Source organism: Rhamphochromis longiceps, linkage group LG3, assembly GCF_057381845.1.
Source record: "Rhamphochromis longiceps isolate RC_006_pf linkage group LG3, R_longiceps_female_GT1.1, whole genome shotgun sequence".
Lineage (NCBI taxonomy): Eukaryota > Metazoa > Chordata > Actinopteri > Cichliformes > Cichlidae > Rhamphochromis > Rhamphochromis longiceps.
In genome coordinates, this window is record NC_140559.1 from 26,469,532 (window position 1) to 26,484,228 (window position 14,697).

The 14,697-nt window shown below is 40.4% G+C and overlaps 3 protein-coding genes across 3 annotated transcripts in view; 1 reads left to right on the forward strand and 2 right to left on the reverse strand.

Moving 5' to 3' along the window:
- LOC146673690 (butyrophilin subfamily 3 member A2-like) overlaps positions 1–14,697 on the forward strand; it is a 348,925-nt gene that overhangs the window by 195,083 nt on the left and 139,145 nt on the right. The gene's annotated exons all lie outside the window — the stretch shown is intronic.
- On the reverse strand, positions 498–3,611 carry LOC146673702 (high affinity immunoglobulin epsilon receptor subunit alpha-like). Its single transcript, XM_085400995.1, has 9 exons — positions 3,582–3,611; positions 3,416–3,461; positions 2,889–3,146; positions 2,544–2,808; positions 1,997–2,121; positions 1,699–1,755; positions 1,445–1,510; positions 1,216–1,266; positions 498–577 (listed from the first exon to the last, which is right to left on the reverse strand). The coding sequence occupies exons 1-9, from the start codon at positions 3,609–3,611 to the stop codon at positions 498–500; spliced, it is 978 nt and encodes a 325-aa protein (XP_085257121.1).
- Positions 5,379–11,753, reverse strand: LOC146673703 (uncharacterized). Its single transcript, XM_085400996.1, has 2 exons — positions 11,552–11,753; positions 5,379–11,393 (listed from the first exon to the last, which is right to left on the reverse strand). Exon 2 carries the CDS (start codon positions 11,187–11,189, stop codon positions 5,379–5,381), a length of 5,811 nt encoding a protein of 1,936 aa, XP_085257122.1. The 5' UTR covers positions 11,190–11,393; positions 11,552–11,753.

The window sequence follows — 14,697 nt, forward strand, 5'->3', positions numbered from 1 at the left end:
TCTATATTTATTAGTATTTACTGACCATTGCACATTATCTGAATGTGACAAATCAGGAACTATTATTGCCATTCTTACCTATGAAATTATAGAATAGAAGGGATCTGCTGATACAGGTTGGCTGATACATGTTGAGGGCATCCTTGTGATGGGTCCCAGGTCTGCTTCAGCAACACATGGAATTAAATCAGTTGTTAGCCAAAATGTTTATTTCATAAAACATTTATTTCGCTATATGCAAGGTGCTGCTAACAGGGCCCTCTGCTAACAAAAAAGGTGAATCTCTAATGGCGTTTCTGCTTTCTATTTGCCTGGCAGTTCCACTTTGATGAGAAGAAAATTCATTAGCCCAAATGGCACACCACCTGTAGGGGATGTCTTAGGGATCGGGTGTAATTTATGTTGGGAGGCGGTAAAGGGCAGTGCCCCTGGTGGTCCATGGCTAAGGGGCCATGGAATTTCAACTCTCTGGTGGTGAAAGAGCCTGAACTAGTGTGTCAATGCACAGTTTGGGGTTTGTAACCAGTCTCCTGAAAGATGTGCTTGGCTCTGTTCCTCTGTTCCACTATGTAGTTGTCTTCAGTGAAAGGCAATGTGGAGAGCAGAGTATTCTTTTTATCCTTCTGCCTTACTGATTATCAGAGGGTGTCTTGTTGTTTCAGTACCTTCTTGAAGTTGCTTCTCCACCTGGCAATTCTATTGTCCTACTGAGAGACATCAGTTCTTGTGTGGGCAGTGAGATCTGGAGAGGCATGACTGTGACTCACTCTGAACCAGAGTGGTGTTTTGTTCATGAACTTCTGTGCAAATCACAGTTTGCCCATAAAAAAACACCATGCTCTAGCATAAGGGATTTCATAATTTGCAGATCCAGGTCGAGACTCATGATCAGTTTTTCAGTCATATGATCAGGTTTGGGTCTGTATTGTCTGGAAACGTGGGTAATGAGAGAAAGAGCTGAGCTCTCAACTGATCACCACCTGGTGGTGAGTTGGATTAGTTGGTGGGAAAGGACACTGTAACATACGGCTTTCTGCAGGATTTTACAGCATTTCAGGAGAAGCTGGGTACACTGAGAGTTCAGTACTTCTGTTGTTCAGGTGACTGTACATTTAATAGGTTGCTGCCCGCTGTGGTGGTAATCCCTGAATTGGTTTCACTGAGTAAGTTTTTATTTCTTTATACAATAATACTAAAAACATTGTGTGTTCTGACCTGTTTGATCCTCGATCAAACTATATTCCTTTGCTGACAGACAGAGTGATGCTGAAACAGAAGAAAGTAAACAAAAATGTATCATTATATAGCCATAAAAAAATAGATATTGTCCAAAATGAATTAATAAATAAATTAGATCCAGACATTACCACACAAGAAAATAAATATTAAGAGAGAAAACACAAGCATAGAAAAGAAAACAAACAAAAGATACAGCATAAATTACCTCTGTTTTTTCTTACAACAGCATGTGTTTCTTTCACTGCATTCACTGTACTGGCTTCTGTTGAAACTGGGGGAAAAAAGAACATGCAACGACTATTTCTAAATCATTTAGGTTGCCCCATGTGAATTTAGCTTAAGTCACTTTAATTCCTTAATACAAACCTCTAATAGGAAATTTCAGTTTTATTCTAGATATTAAACCAGTGTTTTACTATTACTATTACAATAATATTGAAACAGTGTTTGTTTTCTTACCTGTTTGATCCTCGAATGAGCGAGAATCATCTACCTTTGTTGACTGACAGAGTGACACTGCAGTAGAAGAGGGGAAAAACAAAAAAATAAACAACAAAAAAAAACAAAAAACTTTTTTTTGAATAAACTTTAAATTAGCACATTTTCTATGTAGCAATTGTTACACTGCAGTGATTCCGTCTTTCTAGTGCTTAAAATAATATACTTCTGAATGAACAGAACTGCATTGCTTGTAGCAAACCAAAACCCATGAACACAAAATTATGTGAAATGTTTTTCTTTTTCTTTTTTTTTTTACCTCCGCCCTGGCGACATTTACCAAAGTGATGCAGTCCCACCACCAACAACAGAGCACTCAATGAAATAGTGGCAATGATCCAAGATGTGGCACATGGCATCTTGTTGAGACTTTCTGAATGAGTTGTTGAATGTTAAAGAGTTAAAACATAAACAGGGGAACATAAACAACCCTAAATTTTCATTTATACTTCTTTATAGTGCAACACTGTTTAAAATTTGACATATCTGCATTCAAAACTGAAAAAAACAACAACCCACAAACCTTACTTCACATTTGATAATATCAGAAGGTATATTTTGCACATTTCATAATATTTATTTTTTTATATTTCATAATATTTCTAAAACACGAAAAGATACAACGGCTTTGCTTAAAAATCAATGATTGAAAATGTGTCTACATTTCAATTACATCACACGTCTGCACCAACCTTATATTAAAATGTAACACAAAAGATACCATACTGGCACATGACTTAGCTTAGAATTACAAAGTGATGCAGTTGTAATAGTACTGCCATTAAAAAAGAAAGAAAAAAAGATATGACCTCTTCAGGGTCTTACCTGTGACACTGAGCCAGCTCTCCGGTGACTGTCCACCTCCTGAGATGTTGCATGTGTAAAGTCCCTCATCTGACTTTGAAACTCTGTGGATTGTCATGTCTCCTGTGGAGCTGCTGTGAACATGAGCTCCATCTTTATAAAAATTAGAGGTGAAGTTGGAGGAAGCAGTTTTGTTTTTGCAGCGAAGAGTCACAGCTTCACCCTGCATCACAGGAACAGCAGGACTCTCCAGGACCACAGATCCAGCTGAATGACAAGAATCTGAGATTTATTGAAATTTATTTAAACTAAGTTTGAAACAAAATGTTGTCCCGGTGCAAACTTACCAGTAACAGTAATGTTGATGCTGTCGCTTCTGTTTGCTCCTTTAGTCTCACACCAGCGCTCTCCACCGTCATCTGGATACACACTTTTTATTATGCACAATGATCCTGCTTTTCCCTGGTTGTTGTGACTGCATGAGTTTATTTTCCCTTTGGAATTATGCACAACTTCCCAGTAAACAGCATCCTCACAGTAAAATATCACTGATTCATATTCAAAGAACTGCAATCTGTTTGGAACGATACGAAGAGAAACTGCATCTGTGGAAAAGAAAAAAAAGAAAGGTACAGTTTAGACTTGTACTAAAACTGCTGTGGTTAAACAATGAAAAAAATAACACTTGAGTAAATGAAAGCAAATTAACTGAAGAAGTGACTCATGACTCCGACTGATTACATGTACCAAATGTGCAGGTTCACTAGAAACACCACAGAACATATATTTTCCATACTTTTCATACATTGTCTGCTCCCCGAAGCAGAAAATAGTAAACATCGTTCATATCAACAAGCAAATGTATGATACACACCAACTTCCTGGTAATGTGTACACAGCAGGATCACTAAGGAGACAAAAAAGAAAATAGAGTTTACAAAAAAACTCTTGTTGGCTCCCACAGCTGCTGGCAAAGGTATCATAGCATCTCATAACTACTGAAGTTTAGTTTTTATGTGGAAATAGACGTGGTACTTACATAATTTGATGCACATAGCTCTGACCTCCATGATGCCGTGCTGCTGACTGTGTCGGCACGTGACAAATGTAAAAGCAATGAGCAGGGGCGTTTTCCTGTGTGGCTTCTTTCTGCACTTAAAGCAATGCTAAACCTTTAAAAAGAACTTTCAAAGAAGTTGTTGCCTTCAACCAGCAGTGTTTCACTTCACTATGAAAGAGGCAACAAAGAGAGAATAATGCTGCGTTCAATACTTTTAATCGTTTAATATTTATTTATTAGTAGGGATGGGTATCGTTTAGGTTTTATCCGATACCGGTGCCAAATCGGTACTTTTGAAACGGTGCCGGTGCTCAAACGGTGCTCAAACCGGTGCTTAAAGAATGGAGAACACAAAATTGGTCCAAAAACCTCTCATATTCAGCTGGTTTTATGTAAAAAGATAACAATGTTAGACTTTTCTGCAGCTATGGGGCATATATGGTATCACTCTTAGCTGGAAGCAGTGCTTAAACAATGGAAAAAATACAAACTTTGTCCAAAAACCTCTCATGTTTAGCTGTTTCCCTCTTTTTCTTTGGTCATTTTAGCCTTTTTGGCCAGGGTGAAGGGAGTGTCTGCCATCAAACAAGAAGACAGCCGCATGTAGCTATGATGATGTTTGCTAGTTCACCTTACATGCATTAATGTAATAACGTGGTTAGCCTACTCAACGTAAATTACACGCGAACAACAGAGAAGAACGGCTGCTGCTGCCATCAAATACGGTGCATTTCTCGGCTTTTAAAAAAACCCGCTATGCGTCGCCAGGTGTTTCATCGGATTTGAGGTGTTACCTCCTTTGCACAGTATCACAGTATCAGCTTAAAGCACTTGTTGCTGCTGAGTTTGCATATTTTGCTGTGAAGTACAGCCAGACTTTTGACCGCTTAGCCTTGGGCATTTCTAATCTGTAGCTCTGCTCTAACAGAACGTACGTACCTGGCCCCGCCTACTATCCTCGGAAACGTAAAATGATTGGCTAGAAGTGTATCACAGCTCAGGAAAAAAAAGCACCGAAATAAAGCACCGAAATGTGCGCTGCTTTTCGGTCTGGTTACTACCGTTTTTGTCAGAACCGGTGCCATGATGGCACCGGACACCGGTACCCATCCCTATTTATTAGTGATGTTTACTTTATACTTTTATGTATTAGCATACTAACATACATTTATTTGTACTATGCTGTCCTCGCCCTGAGTCTCTTAGTTTCACCAGCTAGACAGCGAGATAACGATGCTCCAATAACCAGACTTATTTTCCTTTTTGCGCTGATTTATTGAAGAATGGCCTCTGACCATTGCCTTCTCTTTGACCATCGTAAAACTGAAAGTACAAAATACTGTATTAGCTAACTAACATTGTAAACTAGCTTGTTACCCTCTTACTGCAAGCTAACAAGATAAAACTTTCAAATGTACAAATTATCGTACCATTTTTACACAAAACAAAAGAATAATTATTTTATCGACACTCATACTTACAGACATATCTTGTCCAAGGCAACAACATTTTAAGGTCCGTATCAGCTTAGAACGATAACATTACGGTATCACTTTCCGCCATCTTTTATTTCTTCTTCACGTTCTCATTTTTTTCCTTTCCCAAAGTAACCGAACCCAAAGCAGCCACTAGAGGGAGCTCTAGGGCAGCTTACAACTATAATATCCGATTTAAGTTATAAAAGGCAGAACACTCCCCGCCTGGTACAATATAATTGTGCCACTAGAACAAACTTTTCTAATAAACATTTTGAACAGTTTAGGGCTATTTCAAACACTTATTTATCACTTGATAAAAGCAAAACCATATCAGCGATGGGTCTCAAAAACACTTTTTCATTTCCATCTTTCACAGTCTTTACTTCTGCTTTTCGAACCTTATTGTCCTTGCTCTCAAATGTTCTTACAACTTTTCCCATGGACCAGTCATTTCTGTGTGCGAGAGCATCTTTCAATAACACAACATCACCAACTTTTATGTTTGTTTTATCATCAGTCCATTTTCTCCTTTGCTGTAGTGTTGAAAGATATTCACTTTTCCACTGTTTCCAAAAAGAGTCTGCCAAACACTGTACTTGCTTCCATTGCTTTGAGTAGAGGTCTGGCGGTCCAAAGCTTCCTGTTGGTGCAGATAATGCATTGACCTTTTGTGTAAGGAGCATTGCTGGAGTGAGAAGGTTTGGTTTGTCTGGATCTGTTGAGACTGGTACAAGTGGTCTTGCATTCATTATTGCCATTACTTCTGCCATGAATGTACTTAACACTTCATGCGTTAGTTGGACATGTACGGCTTTCAACAGAATACCATCTAGGATGCGCCTTGCTACTCCAATAAGTCTCTCCCACGAGCCACCCATGTGTGACGAGTGTGGGGGATTAAACAGCCATGTGCATCCTTTCTCTTGCAGGTATGAGTTTAGTTCTGTGTCCTTGTGATCAATTTGCAACTCATTGCATGCTCCAACAAAATTTGTACCTCTATCAGATCTGAGTATTTGAGCAGGTCCACGGATGCAGAAAAATCTCCTCAGCGCATTGATGAAGCTGGATGTTGACATTGTTTCAATGAGCTCAATGTGCACAGCTCTCGTGGACATGCAGGTGAAAAGCACAGCCCAGCGTTTACTGTCTGCACTCCCTCCTCTGGTGCGACGTGTGGTGACCGTCCAGGGTCCAAAGACATCCAGTCCTACACTAGTGAACGGTGGCGTTGGTGTCAGCCTGTCCACAGGTAAATCTGCCATCTTTTGGGTCTGAAGTTGTCCTCGAAGCTTTCGACAGAGAACACACTTGTAAATAACAGAAGAGACGAGCCGTTTACTGCCAATAATCCAAAATCCAGCACCTCTGAGCGTTCCTTCTGTTAGGTGACGCCCCTGATGCGCTACCTTCTCATGATAGTATCTAATAAGAAGGATGGCTATATGATGAGCATTTGGGATAATGAGTGGGTGTTTCTCATCTTTTGTTAGGTTAGCAGGTGCCAATCGACCTCCTAGTCTGAGGAGCCCATCTTCATCAATAACTGGATTTAACCTTTGAAGACAGCTTTGTTTTGGAAGTGGCAGATTTTCTTTTATGCATCTGTACTCTTCTTTGAACGTTTCACTTTGTACTGTGTGAATGATGAACTTTGCTGCTTTAGACACTTCATCTGTGGTGTTAGTTTCACTGAAACACTTCCAGCCTTTACCTTCTGTGTTTGTTTTCTTGAATGATACTGCCACACGCTTTAGTGATGCAATAGTGTGACACAATCTCATCCAATGAGAGAATCTTTCAAAACGGCATGGCTCTAGCTGTGTTACTGAGGCTTTGGTAACAAAACTTGTTATATCAGGTCTGATCTCTGCATCTGTGTCAGGATCGATCAGTGTGAAACTATCACAGTGAGACTTCTCTATGTCGTGTTGTGTCAAAAAGGAAGGACCACTAAACCAGTTTGTAGAAGCCAATGCAGAAGCTGCAATTGGTCTAGTGGCTGTGTCTGCTGGATTGTCACTAGTGGCTATGTAAAACCACTGTGCTGGATGTGTAGTCTTTCTGATTCTAATCACTCGGTTAGCCACGTAAGTGTAGAACCTCTTTGTGTTGTTGTGTATGTAACCAAGAACAATTTTACTGTCTGTGAAAAATCTGACAGTGTCTGCTTCAATGTCAATCTCATCTCTAATGAGTTCGTACATCTCTACAGCTAACACTGCTGCACATAACTCCAATCTAGGAACAGTGTGGGCGGGTCTTGGGGCTACTTTGGACTTGCCCATGATGAAACCTGTGTGCCACTGACCTTCACCATCAATAGCTCTCAGATATGCCACTGCTCCTATGGCCATGGTGGAGGCATCTGAAAATATGCACAGTTCTTTTTTCACAGCAATGGCCTGGGAGAACGAGAGGTAGCACCTCGGTATCTGAAGCCGCTCAAGATCCTTCAATGAGCTTCTCCATCTGCTCCATTCATCTTCTTTTTCTGCAGGAAGTGATTCATCCCAGTCCTTTTGCTCTGAGGTCAATTCACGGAGAAGAGCTTTTCCCTGCATTGTGATGGGTGACACGAAACCCAGCGGGTCATACAGACTGTTAACAGTGGCCAAGACACCTCTCCTGGTGAACGGCTTTTGTTCAGTGGTGACGTGAAAGGTAAAACAGTCCTTTTTAAGATTCCACAGTACCCCCAAGCTCCTTTGCAGGGGTATGTCGTCCAACTCTAAATCCAAGTCTTTTAGATCCTTGGCTCTCTCGGCAGCAGGAAACGCTTCCACTACTTTGTGGTCATTAGAGGCTATTTTATGTAGCCTTAAGTTTGACTGTGCCAGCATCTTTTGAGCGCTTGTGAGTGTCTCAACAGCTTCTTCCACTGTTGCTGTGGATGCGAGACCATCATCAACGTAAAAATGTCTCATTACAAACTGCTTTGCATCATGTCTGTGCTTTTCTTCTCCCTCGACTGCAGCACGCCTCATACAATAAATAGCCACAGCTGGGGAAGGGCTATTCCCAAAAACATGAACCCTCATTCTATAGTCACAAATACCTTGGTCGGGATCATTATCTTTATACCAAAGGAATCTCAGATAATCCCTATGATCCTCTCTCACTTCAAAACAATAAAACATTTGTTGCACATCAGCTGAAAATGCTACAGGCTCTTTCCTAAAACGCATAAGGACACCCAGCAGTGTGTTATTTAGGTCGGGTCCACTTAATAAGACTTTGTTAAGGGACTGTCCTTCAAATTCTGCACTTGAGTCAAAGACTACTCTCAGCTGATTAGGTTTTTGTGGGTGGTACACACCGAAGGATGGCAAGTACCAGTGTTCTTTGTTTGAGTCCAAAGGTGGAGCGACTTCTGCATGGTCATTGTCCAGCATGTTTTGAATGAATTCGATATATTGTCTTTTCATTTCAGGGTTCCGGTCTAATGTCTTTCTGAGAGATTGGAGGCGCTTGAATGCTTGCTCTCTGTTACTCGGAAGCTCTGGTCTTGGAGAGCGGAATGGCAAAGGCGCCACCCAGCTGTTACATTCATTTTGATACACCTCCTTCTCCATGATGTCAATGAAGTCTTTGTCCTCTACTGACAGTGCTGGTTTGTCATCATCTTTTGTCCTGTCAAAAACAGTTTCTCCCAGTTGATTGGTGTTTGTGTTTCCCCTGTCCTTTTTGGGGTTAGGTGTGGTGTTTAACTGGTCTTTGATTTGAAACGTGTTAGGACATGGGCAGAGGTAAGAAGCACGGCCATTCTGGAGAATATGTGTTTTGAGAACACTCACACTAGGGGGCTTATGCGTCTTCCCCATGCAGGCTTCTCCAACTATAACCCAGCCTAAATCCAAACGCTGTGCATAAGGTGTATTGTGTGGCCCATTGATTCTCTCTCTGACTTTGTGTACCTGTATAATGTCTCTTCCCAAAAGCAACAGAATAGGTACTTGTTCTTCTACAGGAGGTACTTTTTCAGCTATCTTCTGTAAGTGTGAGAACTTCATGGCCACTTGTGGAGAGGGAATCTCTCTCCTGTCGTCTGGAATCATGTCACATTCAATCAGGTTTGGGAGTGGGAGCTTTACTTTACCATCCATTGACTCAATCATGAAGTTTACTGCTGTTCTGCCGACATTATCTGACAGTCCTGAGCATGTTCTGAGCTTGTAAGTCTCTGAGCGTGTCTTAATATTAAAGAGCTCAAAAAACTGCGACTTAGCTAGTGACTTGTTACTTTGTTCATCAAGCACTGCATACATCTTTCTAGCCTGTTCTTTTTCGCCTTCTGGATAGACTAACACAGGACTTATTTTTGAGCATGAATGTGGGCTATCTTCATCACCACAGACTTCTGTGCATTTGGAAACAACTGAGGCATTTGCACTATCCTGTGTCTCCCCGCCATCATCTTTATCAGCTCCAGAGCTCTCAGCTGGAGCAGGGGGTGGACCTGGATGTAGCACTGCTAAATGCCTGTCGCTACCACAGTCCATGCATTTTATTTGAGCCCTGCAGTCCCTTGCTAAATGTTGAGTAGAGCCACAGCATTTAAAACAGATTCTGTTCTCTTTTAAAAATGACTTGCGCTCATCTATGGGCTTTGCTCTAAAACTCTTGCACCTTTTAAGAGGGTGAGGCTTCTTATGTATTGGGCATACCTTGTCAGGGCTTTCTATAGGCTTGCTGTAACTATTTTGAGGTGAACTAGTGTCTGTAGGAATGTCCGTTTTGTGTACACTAATCACTTGCCTGTTACTGCCTCTGAAGCTTTTCTCCTTCTTGAAGCTTGTGTCGGCAGGAGGTGTGATGACAAAGCTTGGGTCGTTTCTTATTTTGGCTTGTTGTCTTACAAACTTTGAAAAGACACTGAAAGGGGGGAAAACAACTTTATGTTCTTCTTTGTACTTTGCTCCTGTTGCAATCCATTTTTCCTGCAGTCCATATGGTAACTTTTCCACAATGGGGTTGACTCCGCGAGCTGTGTCCAAATATGAGAGGCCTGGTAGATATCCTCCATCTTTTGCACATTCTATTTCCTGCAGAACGTCACCCAGCTCTCTTAACTTTGTGTTGTCTCTGTTGTTTAGTTTGGGAAACTGTTCAATCTTTTTTAACAGTGCATTTTCTACCACTTCTGGAGATCCATAACATTCCTCGAGTCTTTGCCACACAAGGTTGAGAGCTGCAGCTGGATTAAAGACATGGACTGATCGGATTCTTTTGGCCTGGTGACCAGACTCCACTCCAAGCCATTTGACCATTAAATCTAGCTCCTCTTGAGCTGTAACGTGCAAGTCTTTAATAGCACTTTGAAATGATGCCTTCCACGCCCAGTAGTTTTCTGGGTGGTCATCAAACTGCAAAAGTCCAGTACTTAACATTTCCCTCCGTGTCAGGTACCTTGTAATATCCTGGACACCCTGTGTCTCTGTTGATGTTTGAAGAGTGTTGTACGGATAAGGTTTGGGGGAATCCAGTCTCTCTCTCTGTTGTGTTTGGAGTTCCACTTTAACATTAGCCTTTTGAGCACTGTGTGAGCAGTCATTGTCTATATCTGCATTCATAGCCATTTCGCATTGTTCACGCGCAGCTTTGTGACAGGCAAGTGGATCTACTTTTAATTTGAATCCTTCAAGGCAAATATCTGAGTGTTTTTGTACATACTCTGCTGTGCGTTGTTTTGGACTGGCGGGTGGTCCCACCAATGGATAGCGCAGTTCACTCTTTGAGAGTCCCTCCTCCTCTTCTTCATAAACTGCAACCTCTGCTTCTGCAACTGCAACAGCCTTTTGACAGCTCAAAACATGTAAATTTGCCTCAAGTTCAGTTTTTTGTTTCATTATAGCTGCTTCTCTTTCTGAATACGCCAGCTGTGCACGTGCAGCCTCTGCTTTTGCTCGTGCTTTAAGTGCTGCAGAACTTGTGGATGAACGCTTGGACGTACGCGAGCGTCTAGACTCCGCCTGTGTGTCTGCGTTGCTAGCATTATCCTTGTTCTCCATATCCTCTGCGTTGTGCACTTGTTTTGTTTCTCTTTGGTCTGGTGTTTCTTCCTCTTCTGGAAGATCCAGTTGATATTGCTTTCCTGACCGTAGACTCATAACTGATGTGCTGAAAATAGCTCCTCGTGGTTGTGCCCGCTGCGCTAATGTCTTTTTACTATGCTGTCCTCGCCCTGAGTCTCTTAGTTTCACCAGCTAGACAGCGAGATAACGATGCTCCAATAACCAGACTTATTTTCCTTTTTGCGCTGATTTATTGAAGAATGGCCTCTGACCATTGCCTTCTCTTTGACCATCGTAAAACTGAAAGTACAAAATACTGTATTAGCTAACTAACATTGTAAACTAGCTTGTTACCCTCTTACTGCAAGCTAACAAGATAAAACTTTCAAATGTACAAATTATCGTACCATTTTTACACAAAACAAAAGAATAATTATTTTATCGACACTCATACTTACAGACATATCTTGTCCAAGGCAACAACATTTTAAGGTCCGTATCAGCTTAGAACGATAACATTACGGTATCACTTTCCGCCATCTTTTATTTCTTCTTCACGTTCTCATTTTTTTCCTTTCCCAAAGTAACCGAACCCAAAGCAGCCACTAGAGGGAGCTCTAGGGCAGCTTACAACTATAATATCCGATTTAAGTTATAAAAGGCAGAACATGTACTAAAAGATTTGAGTAGGAGAATCACCAAAACTAATAATAATAATAATAATAATAATAATGATAATAATAATATAATTAGATTTACTAACCCTAACATCTCCAATAATGAGAAGCAGTGACATGAAGTTGGTTCCCAACTTGCAAGGTTAACTTGGTAAGCTAATAACCAGACAGGTTCACATGAAAAACTGTCCCAGCAGCACTGTTGGTGAATTTACAAAGGACGATAAAACCACAATGTTGCAAAAAGCTGAAGAGGTTAAACACATAATAAAAAACAAAAGTAACACAGCCGCTGCAGACAAAGCAGCAGTGTGAGTGTGTGTTCTGTAAGAGCAAAGATTAAGTTCAGTTTAGTTTACTTTAGTTCAGTCTTAAATATACTATATAAATGTGCGTGTTCTTTAAAAGTCAGTAAGACTGGGAAAGAGTTGCTTATGAATATGTTTTGCCTATTTGAAAATGGGAAGAAAATCTGCCATAAAAGCCAGCTGTCCACTTTAAGTTAACAGACGTACCAAAATAAGAAGTGTATCATAAAGACTGCTCCGAGAGAAAAAAAATATATATAAAAAGAACATACAAACATAGACTATTCTGTTCTGAGATGTAATATTTTTTTATAAAACAATAAGATTTAGGAATCTACATAGTTATTATTGATGCTCATTGGTAACAAACAAAGTCTTCAGATGTTATTATAAAATTCAGTCCCTCGTACTATCCATGCACAGAGCTATGCTGTTTTCCAGAGAAATGATTGGTCAGTAGGTGGTAATTGGATATCTGTTGAGCGCTAATGGCAAACATAACCTGCTCCAGAGTAGTTTAGGATTGAAGGATAACTTAGCATAAGGATATACCCCTGGTAAGAAGTGGACCACCTTTGAAGTAAAGAAAACGCAGGGATAACGCTGAGATAAGACACAAGCCTGTTCTGTAATACAACAATGGAGATGTGTTGATATCACTGTTTCTAAAAACCCATAACAACTAAGAATTTTCAAATCTGACTAAAACAGCATTTATATATGTGGGATGAAGCTATTCGAAAAATATGCCTATTTTTATACCCAGGACCTGTGTGATTGCAGAACTAAATCCACAAAAGATTATATCAGCATGGCCACGATGTAGCACGTTTGATCATAAACAAACATATGTGAGAATCCTTTTCTCTGATTACAGCTCTAAATGCAACACATTTGTCCTCAGTCAGCAAACATCTCAACTTGGGTCTTGGTTACTGTCTCTGATCAAATTGCCCACAAACAGCCAACTCCATTTTCTTTTTTTTATTTTAAAAGCAAAACATCAGCTGTATTACCTACATACCAGTCTCACTTCAGTTCTGCTCAAGGCCCTCGAGGCAAGACAGCATAGCTGCACAGAAGTCAAAAGGAAGAGTCTTTAGAGTGCCCCCTCCCTCTAAAGTGCATTCACTACGTGCACAAATAATCTCTGCTTACCTTTCTATAAAAGTTGCCACATGCCTCTGGTTTAAAATTGAATAGATTTATAGTAATGGCAGCACGTTTCACAACAGTCCTACTCTGCTTCCTACTCTGTGTCATAAAACATTACACTGTGTTTTATTTTGTTTATTTTTCTTTTTTATGTTTTGTTTGTTGGTTCTTTTCTTCTTTCTGGCTATAAAATAAAGTTAAAGACAGTTTACAGTGAATACATATGTCTGATATTTTATTGGCACTAAAAGCAATATGCTTATGCAATGAAATCCAATGTATCATACAATACATTGTATGTACGATCCTGAAGGATGTAGCAGGACTGGAAATTGAGATGGATTGACAAATATTTCATAAACTGCTGTGAGACCAGATTGGGCAATGGCATTGTGGACAGAAGGTTTTCTTGTACTTTGATAGTTCCATATCTATTCTGAGGCATACAGTTATATCAAATTATAGAATCTCATACAGTTGTGTAGATATGTGTACATATCAAAACAAGACATTTCTTGTTCCAGAATTATTCTGTAAAAATGATTGTCACAGTGTTTAGGGTAATGCTGTCACGGTTGACGATGGCCAACCGTGGGGAAGTGAGGAAGAAGGACCCAGGCGCAGAGCTCTGAATATCAGCAGTGCATTTATTTACAGTGAATGGAAAATAACAATAAATGCCCGTGATCTCCCCTGACTCCCGTGTTGTGTCTTCCCTGACAAGTCCGTGTCTTTGTGCTCTCCGCTCCCGTGTCTCAGCACTCCTCGTGCTTCCTGCTGTCTGGCAATCCACACCTCCCCTGGGGACACAATAGAAGCAGCAGTCAGGACACATACAACCGAGGGGATACACACGTAATGATCCCGCGCCAGAGGAAGCTCCATCGCTCTTCTAAATAGCTCCCCCGACAAGCCCAGATCAGCAGCAGGTGTGCGGCAAGGCTTCGTGTGTGGCCAGTCCCCTAGCAGGGCCACACCCACCAGGTCTGAAGGTGCCTGTAACTTGGCCACAGAAAACAACTAAAGACACATGCACACACCAACTAATAACAATAACAACAACAACAACAACAATGATAATAGTCCACACTTCTCATGGACCCCGAGTCCTCCAGAGCTGAGTCCGTGACAAATGCAGCCTCTCAAGACCACATAGAGGATAATTTAGACTTTAATTTAAAGACTTTTGAGTACATATTTGAGTACAAAAATATACAATATATATGAAATATAGAAGAACAATATAGAAGAATGTAATTATACATACACTAAAATAAAACATTATAAGGTGCTGACTGAAGTCATAGAGACAAAAAAGGTTCAATTTCATTTCTTAGTAATTATCACCAAGTTTAACTAACTAAGTTGTAATAAAATTACAAACAAGCACCAATGGAAATTTTAAAAACATGAAGTAAATAAACAGTGTACCTGCAATGTTCTTTTATATAAATAGAAGTTTAA

Excerpts from the sequence above, each read along its gene's own strand:
- LOC146673703 (XM_085400996.1), bottom strand. The coding sequence starts at position 11,189 with ATGAGTCTACGGTCAGGAAAGCAATATCAACTGGATCTTCCAGAAGAG.
- LOC146673702 (XM_085400995.1), bottom strand. The coding sequence starts at position 3,611 with ATGGAGGTCAGAGCTATGTGCATCAAATTA. Across the intron at positions 3,462-3,581 it reads GAGCTATGTGCATCAAATTA|TTTGTCTCCTTAGTGATCCT; the intron begins TGTAAGTACCAC and ends TCTATTTTCTTT. Across the intron at positions 578-1,215 it reads TTTGATCGAGGATCAAACAG|ACAACTACATAGTGGAACAG; the intron begins GTCAGAACACAC and ends CTTTCACTGAAG.